Source organism: Panthera leo, chromosome E3 (assembly GCF_018350215.1).
Source record: "Panthera leo isolate Ple1 chromosome E3, P.leo_Ple1_pat1.1, whole genome shotgun sequence".
Taxonomy (NCBI): Eukaryota; Metazoa; Chordata; class Mammalia; order Carnivora; family Felidae; genus Panthera; species Panthera leo.
In genome coordinates, this window is record NC_056694.1 from 37,251,104 (window position 1) to 37,272,893 (window position 21,790).

The 21,790-nt window shown below is 50.7% G+C and overlaps 2 protein-coding genes across 14 annotated transcripts in view; one reads left to right on the forward strand and one right to left on the reverse strand.

Moving 5' to 3' along the window:
• Window positions 1–1,109: 1,109 nt before the first annotated feature.
• Window positions 1,110–14,659, reverse strand: DNAAF8 (dynein axonemal assembly factor 8). 7 transcript variants are annotated; one of them, XM_042922420.1, is made up of 11 exons: window positions 13,623–13,887; window positions 11,600–11,773; window positions 10,295–10,423; window positions 8,158–8,239; window positions 7,727–7,935; window positions 5,875–5,989; window positions 4,426–4,564; window positions 3,040–3,183; window positions 2,567–2,671; window positions 1,597–1,788; window positions 1,110–1,320 (listed from the first exon to the last, which is right to left on the reverse strand). In XM_042922420.1, exons 1-11 carry the CDS (start codon window positions 13,686–13,688, stop codon window positions 1,182–1,184), a joined length of 1,494 nt encoding a protein of 497 aa, XP_042778354.1. In that variant the 5' UTR covers window positions 13,689–13,887; the 3' UTR covers window positions 1,110–1,181. The 7 variants fall into 7 exon arrangements, with proteins under 7 accessions (XP_042778354.1, XP_042778353.1, XP_042778350.1 ...); XM_042922419.1 differs by lacking the exon at window positions 13,623–13,887 and adding an exon at window positions 14,582–14,659 and having other exon boundaries at window positions 7,727–8,239; XM_042922416.1 differs by lacking the exon at window positions 13,623–13,887 and adding an exon at window positions 14,260–14,575 and having other exon boundaries at window positions 7,727–8,239.
• A 33-nt stretch (window positions 14,660–14,692) lies between these two features.
• The window catches only part of ANKS3 (ankyrin repeat and sterile alpha motif domain containing 3), a 33,560-nt gene continuing 26,462 nt past the window's right edge, over window positions 14,693–21,790 (forward strand). For 3 of the 7 annotated variants that reach the window (XM_042922403.1, XM_042922402.1, XM_042922404.1), the window contains exons 1-4: window positions 14,823–15,055; window positions 17,842–18,013; window positions 20,441–20,639; window positions 20,835–20,956. In XM_042922403.1, the coding sequence (XP_042778337.1) occupies window positions 14,962–15,055; window positions 17,842–18,013; window positions 20,441–20,639; window positions 20,835–20,956 (587 nt within the window). In that variant the 5' untranslated portion in view covers window positions 14,823–14,961. The other 4 variants (XM_042922405.1, XM_042922406.1, XM_042922407.1 and 1 more) reach the window with 4 other exon arrangements.

A 21,790-nucleotide genomic window follows, 5' to 3' on the forward strand; every position in this document is an offset into this window, starting at 1 on the left:
ACTGGTTTTGAGCTCGGGTCTACCACGTCATCTTCTTGACTTGCCTTATTGGTGGTTCACTGCGTTGAACTTGGAACAAAGAAGTTATTTTGTGTCACTGTTTGTGAAGCATCCCAAATTTCTGGCATTTGAAAGGGATAGAGATGGGGGGGAAAGCTGGCCATTGCACTTGACAGGCCGCATGGGTGGAGGTGTGTCACATTTGGGCTTCTGTGGTGGAGCCCCGACCACACTGCATGTGTCCTGGAGCAGAGGGTGAGGGGTCTCCGTGGATGTGCGAAGAGCCAGGAGCGCAGGTGACGCAGCCTGGCCACCTTCCCTGCAAGTAGGCCCACCCGGGGCCTCCTGTGGCCTTGGTGGAAGCTGTCTTGCACCTGGCCCCTTGTCACTGGGCCACGTCAAGTGGGGTCTGTGGCCCCGATCGTGGCTATCTGTGGCTGAGGCCAGGCAGAGCCTGCCTTGCCTAGGGCAGGGCTTGATGACAAGAGACCCTTGGCCAGCCTCAACACATGCAGCAAGTGATGACCCCAGCTGAATAGTGGAATACATTCTTAAATGCTAAGGACCCTGCCAAGCTGCTGAGCCTGTGATGTGGAGAGACTCGAGCTGACTGCTCTTACCAGGGAGCAGGGGCAGAGACAGAATCCTGGAAACAAGTTGGTGAGAGAAGAGAGGTGCCACAGATCAGGGCTGCAGCCTATTGGGGGCTGCAGGGCTGAGAACCGGAAGAAGTGACTGAATATGGAGGACAGTGGAGGATAATGTTCGCAAAGTAACAGGGAAGGATGTCGCCCATGAGGTGGGGCCCCGCTCTCTGTTCCATGGGGACAGTTTGGGTGTTAAGACACTCAGTACTCTATCTCCACGTAAAGGTCAGCCCCACCCGAAGTCAGGAAGGACCCTAGAACAGATGTGTGCCTTTGTATCTTGGTTAAAGAAAAAAACAGTCCAGTCTTCACCCCTTTATCAAAAAGTCCATTTGGTGTGTGTGTGTGTGTGTGTGTGTGTGAGGGGGTGTGTGGTATCTTAATGCAAGCACATAAAATAGCAAGCATCCAGGGACTCAAGATCAGGCTAAATTCTCTTCAAAGACCCTTTCAACCTTGAAATTCTCTAAATATGTTTTATTGCAGTTTTAGTTTTAAAAAAGACCTCGTATGATGGAAAACAACAGATGCACCTTAAAGAGAAGACTGCAGGAGCAGTGAACACGCTGGACAGCCCCTCCGTCCGCACAGACTACTGTCTGCGGAGTCTCCCTCCAGACGCTTTTCAAAGGAGTTGTCATCACGCTCTGTGTACAAATTTAGCATCTTTGCTCTGAGGGCATAGAATGATCACACCACATTTTAACAGAGGTCTGGGTGACAGCCCCCAGTCAGAGGGTCCCTGGGCTACATAAGCACATTCTCATGGAAACACGGGAGAGCCAGGGGACCACCAGGGCCCGGGTATGTCGATGGACAGTCGAATCATCCCGCCAAGCTCCTTCTCAGACCCAGTCCTGGAGGCAGCTACAGCTGGCCCAGAGGAGGCACCCGGGCCTCCTTGGCTCTCCCTGGCCCAAGAGGGTCCTCCAGCGCCCTGGGGCAGCACCTGGTCTGGGTGCTCTGCTTCTCAGCCCGGTGTGTCACATGTTGCTTCCTCCCAGTTCTGGAGCTGGCTGTATCTTCAAGGACTTGAGCTTTCTGGCCACCGGGACCCTCAGTGGCTGGCAGATTGGGCTGAGCTGTCCCCTTCCGAAATGCCCTGAGCTGCTGGAGAAGCTGACTCTTCCCAGTACAGTCCCTGTGACATATGACAAGCAACCTCAACACCAAGTGGAGCCAGACCCCCCCATCCAGAGTGCTTCCAGAAGCATGTTCACTGGTTCTCAAGACAGTTAAGATTTTGGCCTCTCAGCCCTTGCTGGGTCATAGGGCATGTTAGCATGTTAAAGGCCTGTGGGAGGAAACCTATGTGACGCTTCTCAACTCAGATTTTTCTTCTTTTTTCCCATACGCCTAATGATGTTCCATTTTAGGGGGAACACTGCCTTTGACTCTGACATTCCCACAGGGTAGGATCCACAGGCTTTTCAATTCCAAAAACTATAGATACAGCATATAAGTCTAAGTGGCCCCATGACCACCATGTGGGGCTTCTGCATGTTGGAGAGTGGAAACTTCTCTGAATTTAACATTGCACTTCTTAATTCACACTGGCCTTTCCTTTCTAGCTAATAGCCATCACTTTACTCCATCCTGACAACTTCTTTTCACTTCCAATGCTATCAGCAGTAGGGACCAAATCAATTTGGAGAGCTATTTTTTAGAAGGAAAGTACTAATCCCTTCTCAGGAGCGAAGTGAGGTATCCTTGGTGATGTCAGGAGGACAGCAGCCCAGGCTGGGCCCCAAGTGGGCTCCCACGGGCCACCTCCCAGACCACCCCTAGGCCCACACGTGCTGGCCCTGTGGGTGCAAGACAAAGCTGAAAGCACAAACATCAAACGTGCCAGGCTGAGGGCTTGCTGTGGAAAGCAGAGATGGACCATGCCCAGGTGGTGGGAGCCCCTTGGTGGTTACCGTAGCCCCTGGGAGGAATGACGCTCCTGCTCTGCTGGTCCCTGTTGGTCTCCAAGAGCCGCTGTCTCTTCCTCCTCCTCGCTGTCAGAGGAGCTGGAGCTGGAGCTGGAGGTGATGAAACCTGGGTTCACAGAATGTATCCCACACCACCCGGGCCTCCCTACTGACCCAAGACCACTGAGGTTTCCTGCCAAGTGGTGGAGGGACAAACTCCAGGGTGATGTACCAAAGCCTAGACTGCTGGCTTTAAGCTCTGCCTGGGTTCTGCTCTCCCTGCAGGGAGACCCTGCTGATGGGACCAAGTGGGACTGCCGGCCGGGCTCAGCTCCTGGCTACGAGCACTTCTCCACCAAGCAGTGCTCTGGTACTAGCCCACATGGGCGCTGTCCCACACCGTCCCACCTGTCGAAGCCCCTGCTCCTCCTGAGGCCAATGTGGCTAATGCAAAACAGGGCTGTCACCACTTCCAGTACCTTTCTGAAGACCCAAGGTCCGATGGCTCCGTGGGCCGCAAATCAATGAAAACAGTAGGAGGCTCTGCTGGGCCCCTTAGCTGCAGGCCGCTGGCCAGCCTTAGGCCCAGCTCAGCCTGGAAGCCCGGCTCCATCCGAGCAGTTCTGAGATAAGAGAGCAGGGTTTTCTGAGTCACTTCTGGGTGATTATGGTATGACCTGTGCTGGGCTCAGGGCTGCCCCCAACTGGATGCCCACCATGTGCAGGGCACTGAGCTAGGCCCTGTAAGTGCCCTTGTTCTTTTGCTCTTCAGAACAACCCTCAAGATTTGGCCAACAATGCCCAACAGAACCATCCATGGTGACTGACATGTTCAGGGTCTGTGCTTTCCCAGTGGCCAGTAGCCACTGGCCAAAGGTAGCTACTTAAATTTACATGTTAGCTAATTGAAATCAAATAAAAAATTAAAATTAAATCATTTCCTTGGGGCACCTGGGTAGCTCAGTCATGATCTTCGGCTCAGGTCACGATCTTGCAGTTTATGAGCTGGAGCCCCGCATCAGTCTCTGTGCTGACAGCTCAGAGCCTGGAGCCTGCTGCAGATTCTGTGTCTCCCTCTCTCTCTGCCCCTCCCCAACTCCTGCTCTGTCTCTCTCTCTCTCAAAATTAAATAAACATTAAAAAATATATATATAAAAATCATTTCCTCATTTGTACCAGACATGTTTCAAAGGTTCAGTAGCCACATGTGGCCAGTGGCTATCAATTGGACAGTGCAGGTCTAGATATTTCTACTGGACACTGGGTTGCTAGGAACGGAAGCCCACTCCAAGTAGCTCAGGTGAAAAGGGGGATTCAGTGGCTCTCAGATTCCTAAAAAGAGTGGAACAACCAAAGTGTGGGAAGCTAGGCTTTAAGGGATCCTGGTGCCCTGTCCCCACCTCTTCCCTTCCGGCTTCAGTCTTTCTCACTACAGCTGGCCTTTCTCAGCCCTCCCATCCCCATCCGGACACACTGAGACTGGGAATTCTCAGGGAAAGGCTCTGATTGGCCTGGCTTGGGTCACTGGCCAGTGCTAGCCTAACAGTCTGACAAGGCAGGTCCTTGTCTGGGGAAGTCATGTGGGTGATGGAGGGAGGGTTCCTATAGAGTGTGCAAAGAGTAGGTGCTCTGAGGCTCGAGTCCCAGCCCTGCCATCTATGGCCTAGACAGGCCAACCTCTGAGCCTCAGTTTCCCCATCTATAACACGGGGATAAGATAATAGCAGCACCTACCTGATCAGATTGTTGAGATGAAATGAGAAATATACATCAAGTGCCCCCGCCCCCAGGTAGGCCTAATAAATGCTGCAAGTCCGTGGGCCACTTCCACAGAGGACAGGGCTGTAGCTGGCAAGAAGTCCCACCTGCTGCTGGTCTCCCGCTGCTTGGTGTCCTGGGGCGCGTCAGCAGGTGCCTTCCAGGCAGAAGAGGCTCTGGATTGTGTGGCACCCAGGAGGGCGAGCCGTTCCATGAGCCTGTCCTGGGTGTTGAGCAGGGTGTGGTCTGAGGGCAGAGCGGGGAGGCTGCTTAGTGGGGACACTGCCCCTGTTTGATTTACAGTAGCCTGAGCTACCGATTCCCCTTGGAATCCTTTGTGTAGACACACCTCACCTTGTGCACGTCCTCTGCCACTCAGCCCTGTACAAAGACCCCCACCTCCAGCTCAGCAGGGCCAGGGGAGTGGTATGTACACAATCCCCATAAAGAGGGAGTGACTTACTACTAACAGTTTACCTCACTCCTCAGTCCCACATGTCAGAGGGAACCATAATTAACAATTAACACTTAAAAAAGGCAACAGGATTATCCTCTGTAGATTTTTTTTCACTGTATAGATTGTCTTTCCATGTTAACATAGATAGATTCCCTTCATTGGGTTTTAGTGCATTTTGTGCTGTAACTGCTTTAGCTTGACTCCTATAGAATATTGAATATGGGTCATTTCCAAATTTTCACAATTATAAACAGCATTGCAACAAACATCCTTGAATACACACCTTCACCCACTGGGGTATTTAGGATAGACTTTAGCAGTGATGAATAAGTGGACTGAAGGCTTAAGTGCCTTTAAAATAGAGAATGGATTCTGCCACATTGCCCTCCAAAACGGGTGCGTGGATTACAGCCACTGCCTTACAGGAGAGAGGGTTTCTCCACACCCTGCTGTAAGGCGTTAAATTACAAACAAACAAGCAAACAAAAAAACCTTGTTGAAACAGTACCAGGGGCTCAGTCACAGAGGGAGTTTGCTCCGGAATTGGAAGCCGGAACCCACAAACCTTGCTCCTTTGCTTCACTCACCTTTGTGGCCCGGGATGGATGGAGAGGGAAGAGGAGCTTTCCTTTTATTTACAGAACTGCCCAGAGCGAGCCCACAGGTGCAATGGCAGTAATCACATCCCTGGCTTTCTCGGTAAATGGGGAGATGAATGGAAGCAGAGTTTGCTTAGGAGCTGGGTGAAGAAGCACAAAATGCAGGTTGGTTTGCTCTCAGAGAGAGAGAGGAAGGCCCGAGGGGGTGGGCAGGAGGAAAAGGTGGGGGTCAAGGGTAGGGACCGTGTCTGAAGGCCCCCCTGGTATCTCCAGAGCCTCTTCCACTCCAGACACCAGCAGGGGGTCATATGTATAATGAATGAGTGAGTGAATGAGTGAATGGGTGAAATTTCCACGGACTGGCACCTGACCTGTGTGGGACCATGAGGGCTGAGCAACAGAGAGGACGTGGTGGGCTGCCAGGCTGACCCTATTTTTGAGAGCCCCTGGAAAGAGCTGCTTATGGGGATGCACTTGGGCCCTGGCGTTCAAGATCAGACCTCGGCCCAGGCGGTCAGCTGCCCACCACGTAGCTCCAGGCGCGCGATCTCCCCTGTCATCTTCTCGTCCTGCCAGACTTTGAAGGATGTGATCCAAATCCCACTCTTCAAGTTGCTGAAATAATTAAAGGAGTGATTAAAATGCAGCCACAGGGTCCTGGCAGCAGGAGTGCCTGCTTCCACAGCTGCCGTGACCAACAGAGGCCATCGTGGGTTGTTATGGGTTAGAAATGAGGGTTTGGGTGCCTGCCCACACTGGCACGGGCTCCCTCTCTCACTCACACCTCCATTAAGGTGGGTGGGGCCAGCGTCTCCTGCCTTCTCTTTCCTATGCCTTTTTTAGGCAACACTTTTGTTTTTGGCACAGAGACACTGTTTGACCTGGAAACCCCAGTGTTGTCTTAAAACTCTTTAGGTTCATACAGGTTTAGAGTGTTGGGAGGTTAAAACGTTTTGCTCTCTTAAGGAACAGATTGTTCTGGGCAGGTGCTCCCATGCAAGGACTTGGAAAAGAGCGCTGGGGGCCTCCGGGTGTGGCGAGAGGAGGGAGGAAGGTAATTGGGAATTGATGTTCCTTGTAGCTCCTTGTGGCCCTAGGGTTAGTGAAAACAGAAGTGTTTGGGGGCCAGCAGAATGGAAAGAATGGCTTGTTTAAACCACAACTGATGAGAATGAAATTGGTAAAAATGACCTCCATGTACAACCTGATACCGTTTTTCTATGTTGTTAAAATTATCAAAATTTGAAAATAAGGCAAAAAAAGGAATTGTGTGATGTTTAAATGTCATGCAGGAGCTTTTGTGACAAGCCCACCTTTCTGGGGACAGTAATTTGGCTTGCACAGTTGACCAGGGCCCACCTATTTTACAACTTGGCAAACTGAGAACAGGTACAGTGGGTTTTTTTCTGTCTGGTAGAGGTGATAACCCCAAAAGTAACAACAACTTGTTGTTACTTTTGTTAGGATGTTGACCAATTTTGTACTTAGTATAGCAATTTTATCTCAGCACTCCTTTCTTTTTCCCCAGTTTTACAAAATCCCAGTTTCTCATAATCTCTTTGACCTGGCTTTGTCTTCCTGCCGGTTCCCTCATTAATGAGCTAAATACAACGTTAACAGGTGCTCACACTATTTGTGTGAAAGTGACAGCCTTAAGATTTTGGGAATTGTGCTTCAACAAAGTTTGTTCTATATCTTATATGTGGTTGTCTGTCTTTATAAACATGCTTTAGATTAGTATTCCTACAGCCCTTCCTTCCTCCCTTCCTCCCTGCCTTCCTTCTTTCCTTCTTTCCTTCCTTTTAAAGAAGGATGGAGTCTCTTTGTTCTTCCTTATTCTCATTAACTCTACCTAAGGATGGTCTGTCAGGACCACACACCCACTGAGACAGGCATGACTGACGGCTGGGGGACCTAGGACTATGTGCCTAGGGGCTTAAGGTCATTGCTGTAGACTGAATGTCTGTGTCCCTCAAAAATCCACACGTTGAAATCCTAATGCCCAATGTGATGGTGTTTGGAGGTGGGGCCACTGGGAGGTGATTATGTCATGGAGGTGGAGCTCTTATAAAAAGGCCCCAGAGAGCTCCCTCGCCTCTTCCACCGTAAGAGGACACAGCCAGATGTCAGGAAGAGGCTCTCACCAGACACTGAATGTGCTGGCGCCATGATCTTGGACTCCCCAGCCTCCAGAACTGTGAGAAATGAATTTCTCTTTAAGCCCTCCGTCTGTGGCATCTGTTATGGCAGCCCAGGTGTAGTGGGCAAGCCCTCAGGTTGTCCTGTGGAGGACCAGCTCACAGCCAACGTGCAGGGGACGCCCTGAGGAAGCACAGGCTGGAAGATGCCTACCTTGAGGGAGAGCACCAGCCGTCCTTCCCGGGGCCCCTCTGGTGGCGTCTCTGGTCTTGGAACTGCCACTGCCGCTGCACAGGGTGCCTCTTCCACTTGACTTTGGTCACTGCAGGCTGGGTCCTGGGCATCCCAGGTGACTTTATGGAGTATGTCCTTCTCAATCATCTTCCTTCTCTCCTTTCGGAGGGCTCTGCGGTCTGCATAGTCTGCGGCCCAACCGGTTTGTGAGGCAGCGCTCAGGGGCTCAGCTTTCAGGTCACCTTCCCAGGGGGACAGGGTGGCTTCCTCCTGCGGCCCCTGGTGAGGACCCTGGGTGCTGAGGGACACAGCCCCATGGTTGTCTTCCTGCCACTTGGGGGTGTCCTTGGGCACCCTGAGAAGAGAACTGGTTTCCCCACAGCTGTCTATAGGCCCGCCAGGGTCTCCACCTTGCAGAGAGGCAGAAGCCTCTGTCCTTGGGCCCCACTCTCTCCAGGGTTCTGTGCTGGGTTCCATAGGCACTGCACCTGGCTGTGGACAAAATGGGTGTCCTCAGCGTTCTCAAAAACATACTTGAGGGAATTTTTGTGTGTATGCAGTAAAACAGGTATGTAACATAAGATTTGCCATTTTAACCATTTTATCATTCTGTGACATTAAGCACATTCATAATGTGCAATCGTAACCACTATTTCCAAAGCTTTTTTATCACCCCAAAGAGACTGCACCTTCCCTCCCCCCAGGTCCCTAGTAACCTCCAGTCTACTTTCTGTCTCTATGGATTTGCCTGTTCTAGATATTTCATATAGGTGGAATCACACAATACTTGTCCTTTTGTGTCCTTTGGCTTAGCTTAGTGTTTCCAAGGTGCATGGAGGTTGTGGGTCAGTACTTGATTCTTTTTTATGGAGTGCATAATATTCCATTGTGTGGACTATGTTTTGTTGACCCATTTCATTTGTTAGTGGTCATTGAGTTGTTGTTACCTTTTGGCCACTGCAAATAGGCCACACAGCTATTAAGGGGTAGACAAGATGAAACCCAGGCCCTCTGACTCCAGAGCAAGCCCACAGCCTCTGCCCCCATGAGTGAGGACAGACTTTCCTGTCCCAGGTTGGGGAAAAAAAAATTCTCCAGGACAGTTGCTGAGGTAATTGTAGAAATGAAGAAAATGCAAGATAAACTCACGTGGACATCCCTGCACCTGAACTAACTAGAGGTCTTGGCAGGCCTGGGAATTTCAGACCTTCTTCTAGGTGTAGCTGAGTGGGGGAGTCATGATGATGAACGTTCTGTAAGATGACCCTGTATCAGTGCTTGCACTGAGATTTCCAGAACTCTCAGCACATAACCCCTGCCTCTAAACTGGCACTGAGACTTGACCAAACTCTAGAATGGCTTCTAGCAGCACACGGCTAGCATGACCCCGTCCATGAAAACATCTGCCTGAGAAAGCTCAGTGCTGTGGGGAGAATTCAGTGTTTGTTCCAGCCAACACCTGATGAGAGGCCCCTGACCTCCCTTTCTTAAGAGCATTTCCTAAAAAGGGCTTCAGACTCGGAGCTACGTGTCTCTTACAACCCAGAAGCATCTGTCCTGGGCCTGAGAGCCTTTCCTTTGGAATGTTCTCGTCAGGAAGGACATGGCCTCTGTCTCCCTTCTTCCAGGGAGGATAGACTCCCGACTTCCATACCTGCCAGCGGACACGCCTGGCCTAGTCACACCCACGCTGGCCTGCTCTTTGTGATCGTTCACTTCTCTGACTCTACTGAGCCCTGTTCTCCCCCTCCCTCAGTCTCCCTTGGAAACCCCGGTCACCTCTGCACAAGTCGGAGGGAACTCAGCTCTTTCCCTGCTGTCAGCAGTTACCGAATGAAATCTGCTTCCCCTGCTTTGACGAATGTCTGGCTGTGCTGGTCTGTGACAGCATACCCACTTCCCCTAGTTAATGAGTGACAACTAGTCACAATAATTACAGCAGAGGTAGGCCTGTCTCCCGGAGCCTTTAAGAAGAGCCAAAAGACCTGATCAGTTGGGGACCTGCCCGGTGATGAAAGTCTATTGATGGGTTCTATTTATAAGGGCAGCAATTAATTTTAAGCATCAAGCCATTTTTTTTTTTTTTTTTTTTAGCAGCAGGCAAAAGTTTATTAGAATATAGGATTAGAAAGGAAGAATAGTAGGAAAGCTCTCTTTACAGAGAGGGGACATTCGAAAGTGAATGCCCCAAGCCATTAATTTTAGATAGAGTTTTTGGTCTTACCTGGGGCTCTGGGAAATGAGAAAAGAAGACGGAAAATTTGCTCTGACAGTTGGCGATGACTGTGATACGTGGTTACAGAGTGTGCTTTGGCATTTCTAATTGTTTCTTGTGTTCACCTCACCTCTCCAGTGAGGGGCACCTTCTTGCCTCTGAATCCCCACTGTCACCCTTATTAAATCAACAAATGTTTAGGGAGTGCCGCAGTTTTGACCTCTTTGACCCACACCATAGGGTCAGGTGACAGCGCGGACACCCACACCCACACCCCATTCTGCCCGCAGGGTCCCAGCTTTGTGGATCCCCGGGGCCTGCCTTCTACAGACCTCAGAAGACCCATCAGCCGTAGCAAGCCAGGCCCCGGCAGCGTCTTCGGCCAGCTCCTCCGACAGGTCTGGGATCAGGGCAGTGTGATCTCGCTGGAAGATGAACAGCTCCTCTGCCTCGCAGTCCGACTGTGACAAATGAGAGGACTTTTGAATTATAGGGCAGCAGGCAGAGCCAGGAGGGCCTCAGCCTCCGTCTGCCCTTGCCCTGCTGCTCAAGAGTGATCTGGGGAGATCAGCTTTCTCCCAGAGGTCTTTGGCCTGGCTGGTTCCTGCCACTGATTTAGAAAAGGGCTCGGCTGCACAGCCTCGTGAAGTGAGATCCCGGGCTCCGGTTGTGCACATACCTGCCACCCCCTAAGACCTTGAACATAACAGGTGCTCAGATAACACCTGGCACTGAACGAACAGGGCAGCAAGGTGGTAGCTGAAAGAAGAGCCCAGCTCTCCCCCTCGCCTGTAACCTTTAGCCATCACATAAATGACACAGTGTCTTAGCGCCTCTAAGGGGAGAGGGGGCAGTTAGAGTCACCAGCTCACCTTGCAAGGATATCTGAAGACGAGAACAAATGAGGCTGAAGACATGAAAAGGTACTGGGGTCATGTTATCTACTCTCCGTTAGCTTTGTCGCATGCTGGAAGATACCTGAGGCCCAGGACGCTCTGTTTGTCTTTGTAGGCATCCCAGGAAGGACCCAAACCTGTCAGGTTACTTCTAAATGCCTAGCTGCAAACTGTGAGCTTGGCACCCACTACTAGGGAGCTGCTGCCCAGGGCCTTGTCTACCTTTCTCCATCGATAGGGTCACTGCCATTCTTGTGTGTGTGCACATGCCCACTTTTCACTAGGCGGAGAAGCTGGCACAGCTGATTTAAGACTGAATTCAGAGTCACTCTTGTCACCCAATGTTCTCGGTTCAGTGTTCGATATCAGTCAGTAGAAACTAGAAACACAATTACGATCATGGGGAGGCAGGGTCTGCCAGGTGTGTAATGTCACAAAGGGCTTCTTATTCTTGAAGAGGCAAAGTAGGCTCCATAAATGTTTGTTGAATGAATGCATGCCACCATTTCAATGCATCACGATAAGCTCTTGGAGGAATTCTCCGGTCATAATTTCAGGTCACTGAAATGGCCCGTAAGGATGCCAAGTATGAAGAAATGTATTCGGAGGACAAAAAGCAAAATTAGGACAAATGCAGGAGCTGATAAGCTCCAAAGCTGTTCTTGGGTCAACATTGTGCTTGCCATGGGAAGAAAGGGCAATCGGGGCCCAGGAAAACGTAGGAAGAAGGCGCTTGCTTACCAAGGAGGAATCGGAGTCCAGAGATGGGAGCTGCTCCCTGACGGCCTCAAGGATGGCATCCCAGGGCCCTGTCTGGGAGGCCCAGGGAGGTGGGGACTCCTCATCTTTGTCCTGGGACGCCATGAGGACCCAGGCTCCAGGGATGCTGCTCAGCGTGCCATCATCCAAGCACCCCTGCAGAGGACACAGGGTGAGGTGAGAGGGTTCCAGGGGCCAAGGGCCAGAGCTCAGGGTGGGGCAGTGGGAGAGGGCTGCCTTTTCAAAGCGTCTACCACCCTGTGGGGGGTGAAAACAGACTGCCAGAACTCCCATTGGTTTCCCTTCTGGTTCTCCAGGTTCCTGTTCCTGTTAGTCAATGTGCCCACACGTGTGTGTGTGTGTGTGTGTGTGTGTGTGTGTGTGTGTGTGTTTGAACAACACAGGTTGGAACTGCATGAGCCCACTTATATGCAGATTTTTTTTCAATAAATGCAGTCAGTACAATAATGTATTTTCTCTTATGATTTTCTTAACATTTTCTTTTCTCTAGCTTATTTTATGTGGGAATACTGTATATAATACATGTAACATACAACATGTGTTAATCGTCTAATGATGTTATTGGTAAGGCTTCTGGTCAACAGTAGGCTATTGTAGCTAAGTTTTTAGGGAATCAAAAGTTATATGTGGAGGTGTGCCTGGTTTGCTCAGTCAGTAGAGCATGTGACTCTTGATCTTGGGGTTTTAAGTTTGAGCTCCAAATTGGGTGCAGAGATGACTTAAAAATAAAATCTTAAAAAAAATTTTTTTTTAATGTTTATTTTTGAGACAGAGAGAGCATGAACAGGGGAGGGTTAGAGAGAGAGGGAGACACAGAATCCGAAGGAGGCTCCAGGCTCTGAGCTGTCAGCACAGAGCCCGACACGGGGCTCGAACTCATGGACCGCACGATCATGACCTGAGCCAAAGTTGGTCACTTAACCGACTGAGCCACCCAGGCGCCCCTAAAAATAAAATCTTAAGGGGGCACCTGGGTGGCTCAGTCAGTTAAACGTCCAATGTCCAACTCTCTCTCTCTCTCTCTCAAAAAAATAAGCATTTGAAAAAGATTTTATTTTAATATTTATTTATTTATTTGGAGAAGGGGGAGGGTGTGCATGAATGGGGAGGGGCAGAGAGAGATTGAGAGAGTGAGAGGGAGGGAGGGAGACAGGGGATCTGAAGTGGGCTCTGTGCTGAAAGTGAAGAGCCCAATGCAAGGCTCGAACCCGCGAACCATGAGATGATGACCTGAGCTGAAGTTGGATGCTTAACTGACTGAGCCACCCAGGTGCCCCTAAAAGAAAGAAAATCTTAAACATTATATGTGGATTTTTGACTGCGCGGGGTATTGGTCCTCCTAAGTCCTGTGTTCAAGAGTCAACTGTATGTGTGTATGTATATCTATATATATCTAGATGTATATATCTATACCTATAATATATAATGTAACCATATACATACATACATGTATATGTATATGATAAATAGAATGATATATGTGTATGATATACAGATTATGTAAGGTATTTATATCCCAAGTAACATAAATACCATTACTATCTACATTTTATAGACTCAGAGAAGTTACATTGTTAGTAAATGGCAAAGACAAAATTTGTAGCAAAGTTAGAAGGGATTTCAAGCCTCACTACACTTTACTGCCCCCTTTACAAAGGAGTCCCCAGGAAAGTTTTTTTGGAGTCACCACTTAACCCCTGACACCCAGGCACTTAACCAGCCCCTTCCATCTTTTGTACTCCTAACAGGAGAAGGCCTGGGCCCTCAGGGGTCAAGGTAGCTTTAGGAATGTGGGATGATGGTACTTCGGAGCCAGTGTCTGGACATCCCCTGCAGCCCCCAGATACAGCCCGCTGTGCCTATACTATGAGAAGAGAGCACTTCCGCCCTAGCCCTGCCTGGCTATTACTCTGTGTCAGGGCCCCCATGAAGGCAGCAGTAGCAGATGTGAGTGGTGGGGTACTTGCTTTTGTGCTCACAGAACCTGGAGCAGGAGCTTGGTGCACCCTGAACTGTGAACAGCAGGGTGGGGACGCAGCTCATAACACATCAGCGGATGTTTTTTGGAACCGGGCTCTGTAGGGCAGACTGTAGCGTAACAGATTCGCCAGATATTCTAGGTTCTTCAGACAGGCAAGGCAACAGGGTAGGGAAAGGCATTACAGGTTGCAGCAAGAACATGTACAGTGGCTCAGGAGAGTGAAAATTGCCCAACATGTTGGGGTAAGAAAGTATCTGCTGCGAGAATATGCGGTGATGACAGACCAGATCGCGGAGGGTCCTGAACACCACGGCGAGTTCACTTTAACCTGCTGACTGGAGTTAACGCCTAAAGCTAAGCGGCGGAGCTGCTAGAGTCTCCTCCGAACCCTGGAGCAAATTCCACGTCCGTTTCTTCGCGGCAGCCCGTTAGCCCCGCCCCTATCTCCGCCCCCGCCCTTCTGGCCTAGGAGCCCCGTTGTCCTGACAACTGGACGCCAACAGCCTCCCGGACCAGTCTTTTAAATTCTAAAGCTGGGAAACAGGAAAACACGTCGCTCGTCTTCCCACCCGTCCCCACCCACCCGTTTCCCGCCCCCGTCCCATCAAAATCCCGACATGTACCTTCGGAGGCCACTTACCTCAGGCCTCTACCTCCCCTCTCTGCGCAGTTTTGACAGGACTATAAACAGTTCCCAGTGCGTTCCCCCGGACCCGTTCGCTCCCCCGGGCCGCGGCGCAACTACTGAGGCTGTCACCGCCTTTGGAATCCCCCCTCGGCAGTTTTACATTACTGGACTGCCAACCGCACTTTTTCCCCCCCGCTCCTCTTTCGGGACTTGGCGCGTCCTGCCTCTCTTGAAATAGGATTGGTTTCCCTGGCTAGCGGAGGGGAGGGGCAAGGCGAACTCCTCCTGTTGATTGGCTGCCGCGGGGGTCACACAGCGAGCCGGGCGAGCTGACCGGAAGGCTCGGGTGCGGGACGGACAAATTCCACAGCGCCGGGAGCGCCCCGCGGCCCGGCGAGAGTCCCGGCGTGCTCCGCGCCTCCCGCAACCACTTCCGGGGCGGGAGCGGGGCCGCGGTGTCCGGGCGCTGCGGCGGCAGCCCGCGCGGAGGGAGCCCGGGCGTGCGTGGCGGAGAGCGCGCCCGACTGAGAGAGTGCGGCGGCGCACCGGGACTCAGCGCAGGTACGCTCGGTGGCGGCCCGACACCGCCTGGGGCCGACACTTGCCGTCTGCCTGTCTGCCGCCAGGCCGGGCCCGCCGCTTGGTAGCCGCGTGAGTTTCTGGCGACGCTTCCGCTATTGCATCCTTGTAGAGGCGACGGCAGAGCCACGTGCCATGTGGGATTACCAGGAGGAGGTGTCAGGGGATGTCTGTGCGGTCTGGCCTGGCGGTGTTCTCGAAGGACCCACCCCGGGGCCTGACAACCAGGGTGGGTACCCCAGTCTGCGCGAAAGGCTCACGCGTCAGGACGAGACAGGCTGCCCTTGGGCTTTTGCAGACTTCCTCCCTGTGGGCGTGGCGGCCGACCCTCAGCGTCATTATTTTTTAGTTAAGGTTTTTGGGTTATTGAAAAGGTAATGGATACTAAGCAAGTGTACAAATGTATGGATGAACGTAATCGTTTTATTCATAACAAATACCCCATCATTGTAGAGTGTGTGGCATGTGGCATGGTGATAAAAGAAGTACCAGTCGCTTTACGGCCCCGTGGCATCCGAGTTCTCCCTCCATAGGCTCCTAGAGCCGGGCCTGGTTGTGATTGCCGCCTTGGAGGGTGAGGGACACCTGAGCCTCTAATAATAAGAGAGACCACATAGGGGCACCTGGCTGGCTCAGGCAGTTAAGCTTCCGACTCTTGGTCTCGGCTTATGACCGGCTGAGGTCATGATCTCATGGTTTGTGAGTTCGAGCCCCGCGTGGGGCTCCGTGCTGTGGCTGGGGAGCCTGCTTGAGATTCTCTCTCTCCTTTCTCTGGCCTTCCCCCACTTGTACTTTCTGTCTCTCAAAATAAATATATAAATAAACTTAATTTTTTTTAATGTCTTTATTTTTGAAGGGGAGAGAGACAGACTGTGAGTGGGAGAGGGGCAGAAAGAAAGGCAGACACAGAATCCGAAGGAGGCTCCAGGCTCTGAGCTGTCAGCACAGAGCCTGACCCGGGGCTCTAACCCACAAACCACGAGATCATGACCTGAGCCGAAGTGGGACTCTTAACCTGCCGAGCCACCCAGGCACTCCTGTAAATAAATAAACTTTAAAAAATATATGAGAGACTGCATGGACTCCACTCTGGAGGAGGCATTTGGAGTAAAAGAGACCCACCTATAGGAGGCTCGAGGGATGTGTGGAAAGGGGCCCTGAACCGGCACTCAGCTTATTTGGGTTCTTACCCAGTATTTGTTGGCTTGGACTATTCAGGTTGGGGTTTTTTGCCTGCAGAGTGAGAAAGCTGGTTGATCTCAGGCCCTGCCAGTGTGAGGAGGTGGTGGTACCAGAACGTTGGGCTTTGCTCTGAACTTGGTTACCTACAGGCCCCATCATATGTACACATATTCTGGCCAAGGGCTTACAGATTCTTTGTCCCTCAGATTGGTGGCTTGTTGGTTGTTTGGCCATCTCAGCTGTTACCTGGAGTGTGGAAGCATTCTTTAGTAGAGACTGAGGTCCTAATGCATCTGTGAATTGCTGGAGTGCCTTTAGGCCATCTGAATGGACGTGACCCTCCTTTTCTCTTTTTGCTATACTTGTTTCCTTGTTCTCTCCCACCTATAGTAGGTAGGAGACAAATGTTACTTGGGGACCTTAAGGTTCTAATAGGAAGCTAATGGCCTGGCATTGATTTGGTTAGGATTCCCAGAATAAAGGTGTTTCATGGACTCCTCATCCTGGTATAGTGGCTCTCCAGGAACGTTCCACCACCCCACAAATTTTCCAGTGTATCACTCTCCCATCCCTCCTGTTTTCAAGGAACGTATGGGTGGATTCCTACTCAGTCAACCTTTGCCAAACACCAATCACATCATAGTTTCTGTGCTGGGACTTACTTGTCTTTTCTTTTTAAAGATTTGTTTAAAATTTTTACATTAGGATGCTCCTGGGTGGCTCAGTCGGTTAAGTGTCCGACTTCGGCTCAGGTCATGAACTCACCGTTCTTGAGTTTCAGCCCTGTGTTGGGCTCTGTGCCGAGAGCTCACAGCCTGGAGCCTGCTTCAATTTCTGTTTCCCTCTCTCTCTGCTCCTCCCCCACTCACATTCTGTCTCTGTCTCTCTCTCCCAAAAATAAACAAGGATTAAAAAACATTTTTTTTTAAATAAAAAAAAAATGTTTACATTAAAATTCACTCATTTGGTGTTTGGGTCTATGAGTTTTGATTAACGTATAGAGTCAACATGTCTATCAACCAGTATATAGAACATTCCCCCCAAATTCCCTCTTGCTGTCCCTTTGTGGTCCCCCCATTCCTAACCCCAGTCCCACTGATCTGTCCTCCAGCCCTTCCATTTTGTTTTTTCTAGAAGGTCCTGTAAATGGAACCATAAAGTAGGTAGCCTTTGAGTCTGACTTCTTTAGCACAGTGAGTTTGATGTTCATTCATATGTTGTGTCTATTACTGTGTGTGTCAACTGTTTGTACCTTCTGCTTATTAGTAGCGTTCCAATATACGGCTGTGCCACTGTTTACTTATCCTTTCGTCCATGTGTGTTTAACAACAGCCCCTTGAGCTATGTCCCCATTAGCACAGAAGTAAAGACTGGAGATGGTAAATAGCAGAGCTAAATTTTGATATAACTCCCAAGTCCAGGCTTCTTTCCCACCACACCCAGGAGTTGATTAGGTCCAGTGACCCAATTAACGTTTCTTAACTGCCCATCCAAGAGGTTGTCAGGCTTCCTGAGTTCCTGGGGAATTCCCTTTGTAGAACTGGGGCCTGAGGGTTGGTGAAGGAAAGTGTCCACTGCAGTGTGTGACTCACCATATATGCTCCTTTCTTTGTGTCTGGTGACAAGCTCACCGGTATTAGAAGGATGGAGCTGCCCAAACCATATAGCACTTAATGATAATCTTCTAAGTCTGTCCCAGGAGTTGGCTGCATTGAGTGGCAGTCTGCTAGGATAGTGCCCAGCCGCCTACTGCAGGTGGGAGTGTGACCATCCTGTTCTGTTCCCTGGAACAACCAGGAAGGAACGCTCTAACCCCTCGATCTCCCTCCACAGTGATGTCGGAGCTCAGCGATGAAGCCAGTGAGCCAGAACTCCTGAACTGCAGCTTGTCCATGTGGCATGGGCTGGGTGCTCAGGTCGGCCGGGAGGAGCTGGCCGTCCCCTTGGATCTTCACACAGCTGCTTCCATTGGCCAATATGAAGTGGTGAAGGAATGTGTGCAGCGGTAAGAGACCTTGGGAAATGTTCCTGCTCAGATTTTGAGTACCGTCTCTGTGGCTTCAGATCCCAGGTAGGGCTGTCAGTGAGCTTATGGGGCCTTGCACACAGTCGCAGACATGGAACACACCGAGATATGTCCCTGTGTCTGTCGGACAGCTGTCACTAATGATTTAGGCTGGACACGAATGAGTCCGTTTTTACTCCTAAGAAGAAAACGACAGTTTGGGCTTTTTTCATAAGCTTATGAATCATTTCAGACTTTTGTTAACTATAGTCATTTTATGGTTTTTACTAATTGCAGAAGTGCTCAGACAAAACAAAAATAAAGTTAGAAAGTGATGCCCTGTGGCCTCCTTTCCCCAGGAGATTCATTTTTATCCCTTGTGCCTTCCTGTCACTCTGGCTTCTACCATAGAGGAGGAGGAGGTGGGGTTCATCTTCCTCTCTGGGGATTGCCACCTGACTGCCACCTGCAGTCTTACACATGTGTTAATTTAGTTTTTGGAAAAGGACCAATCTCCTTGCCTCCACCCCCTTACATCCACCTCATTGTTTCTGTTTCTCATTGACAACTAGGAGAAACCATCTATGTCTATATCTACGTGTGCCTGTTTCAGTTCCTGGGGAGCCAGAGCAAAGCCTTGTATAAGCCCTGGGTTTCTGGTTCCTAAGTCATAACTGCCTCTTATAAATATGTGGCCAGTTAAGTACAAGTATAGCACTGTGGTAAGACATAATGTTTTGTACTCCTGTACCAGGTGGCTTTTGGAATGTTAGCTGGATACACAAGCAGCACATTCCCTCACAGGGTCACTGAGACCCCAGTTACAACTTTGCTCCTTTGGCGTTCTTGGGTTTTTAAGCCTTTGGGTGTACTGTTTAAATGCATAGTCCAGGAAGGCGCCTGGGTGGCTCAGTCGGTTGGACGTCCGACTTCGGCTCAGATCATGATCTCACAGTTTGTGGGTTTGAGCCCCGCATCGGGCTCTGTGCTGACAGCTCGGAGCCTGGAGCCTACTTCGGATTCTGTGTCTCCCTCTCTCTCTGCCCCTCCCCCACTCTCACTCTGCGTCTCTCAAAAATAAATAGAACATTACAAAAATTAATAAATGCACAGTCTGGAATGGCTCCACAGGGGAGAGGGGAAGTGTTTGTGCTCTGGTTGGGACTGTAGCCCTAGCTGACACCAAGGCTGCTGACAGTAAGCAGACTGGGACCTGAAGCGAGTAGAGGCATCAGAAGGGAGGCTTGGGCCCAACTGGACATGTCAGAGCCTCAGAGATACTCTGTGGAGGGCTGGGCTCTTCTCCACATGGAATTGAGCCACCAGCGAAGGTCATCTGGCCAGGATGGTCTGGTCTCTGTGCGCTCTCCCAGCCAGTGGCTACCATTGCATTCCTGGGATCAGGACCTTCTGGAATGGCTGCATGGGTATCCCGGAGTGAATAGAAGGTGCTAGCAAATGGAACATAATTGTCTGGCGTGGCTTCTTGTGTCCAAACCTCTGAGAGGTACAGACTGTGGGTTGACTGTCAGACTGGACTGCCAGATGCTGGCTTCCAGCTGTGGCAACGAGAGCATCGCCTCCCTCCACTGGAGGCTGGGATTGTGCAAGAGGAAAGCTGTGGGGCATGAACCATGCAGGGTGTTCTGGAAGTAGATGTTATTTCTATGCCCCAGGCCCAAACTCTGGGGTAGGAAGCCCATAATTTTTTTTCCTGGGGGAAATGCTTCTTTAGAATTTTGGTGGAAATCAATGAAAAAGATAGGATCCTCTGGGTACTGATTTTCCAAGAATGTTTTTGTAGGATGAGGTGACGAGGGAGAAATCTTACCCATTGTCTGAGTCCCTTCCCCTTTCCTTTCCACCCAGCACCGGACTAGCAGATCCTGGTCTGTTGGAAGGCAATCAAGGCTCCGGGTCACAGTTTCTTGACCTTGGCACTCCTGACAATCTAAGCCAGATCATTCTCTGTTGGGAGGCTGACTTGTGCATGCAGGATATTTAGCGGCATCCCTGGCCTCCACCCCCTAGATGCCAGTAGCTTTTCCTTATGCACTTGTGAGCCAGTAATGTGTCCAGACTTTGCCAAATGTCTCCTGGGGGGCAGAATCCCCCGGTTGAGAACCATCTGTGTTGCTGGGGGTAGGAAAGAAGAGAATTGCTGGCCTTGGGATAGGAGGAGGGGCCAATGAGAATGTGCAGTTGGAGGAGGAAGATAGCCCTGTGGACTTTGCAGAGGCAGCTGTACAGCAAACCTAACGGTTCCCCTGTCTTCCTCCCCTCCCCTATGATGTCCAGCGTGGCAGATAACTTCTGCTTCCTGGCTGTACTTCCCCCTCTTTGTCTTGGCCTGGCCTTGCCGCTGGCTTTGGTAAACCTCACACGTGAGATGGCGGGACACGTCTAGCATATCTTGCATTTGTTTAGGAGAGAGTTAGATTTGAATAAGAAGAATGGTGGTGGCTGGACCCCGCTGATGTACGCTTCCTACATTGGACACGATACCATCGTGCACCTGCTGCTTGAGGCGGGGGTGAGTGTGAATGTGCCGACCCCGGAAGGGCAGACTCCACTGATGCTGGCTTCCAGCTGTGGCAACGAGAGCATCGCCTACTTTCTCCTCCAGGTGAGCTACGAGGGGACTCAGGCTCAGAAATGTGCGGGGCTCCCGGCTCTGGCAGAGACGTGAACCACCGCAGACCATGGTGTGCGTGTGCGTGTTCGTGTAATCACTTTGATTCTTGCAGTGTGACGGCCTGGAGGGCGCCCGCCCCACACAGAGGAGCTGAGGCTGTAACGAGCATTCTGTGTTCTCTTGAAGCAAGGTGCCGAGCTGGAAATGAAGGACATTCAAGGCTGGACTGCCCTCTTCCACTGCACCAGCGCTGGGCACCAGCAGATGGTCAAGTTCCTTTTGGACAGTGGAGCGAATGCCAACGTGAGGTGATTACCAGGTCTTTGGTGGTCGCTCTGACTCTGAGGAGGGCAGCTGGAGAGGCTAGAGTGCAGAGTAGCCCCTGCCTTGGGCAGAGGGGACAGTCCTGTCCAGGCATGGGGAGCTTGAGGATAGGCTGAGCTTTTTCCTGCATCTGTCAGGGGACATTGGGTCCAGCATTTTAAGTGCTCTGAGTCTCATTTTCTTCCTTCCTTCCTTTCTCTTTTTTTATTAACTTTTCAAAATATTTATTTATTTTTGAGAGACAGAGACAGAGTGTGAGCAGGACAAGGGCGGAGAGAGAGGGGGAGACACATAATCCGAAGCAGGCTCAGGCTCCCAGCTGTCAACACAGAGTCCAAACCCACGAACTGCGAGATCATGACCTGAGCCACAGTCGGACGCTTAACCGACTGAGCCACTCAGGTGTCCCTCTTTTTTTTTTTTTTTTTTTTTAATGTTTATTTATATTTGAGAGAGAGAGAGCACAAGCAGGTGAGGGGCAGAGAGAGGAGGACAGAGACTCTTAAACGGTCTCTGTGCCAACAGCAGGGAGCCAGATGTGGCTCAAACTTGTGAACCGCGAGATCTTGACCTGAGCCGAAGTCACTTAACTGACCGAGTCACCCAGGCGTCACTGAGCCTGAAAACTGGAGATGGCAATACCTGTGTCATGGAGTTGTTAGAAAAATTACATGTTCTGTCACACATCAGGGGCCTGGGCCTGGCATTGTGAATGGCACTCCGTTTACATGCATTAAATGCTAACTCCTTTCTCCTTCTTGCCTTTGTCTGTGTTGGGTGAGGTGATGCTTTGAAAGCAGTCATGAGTTTTGTAAGCC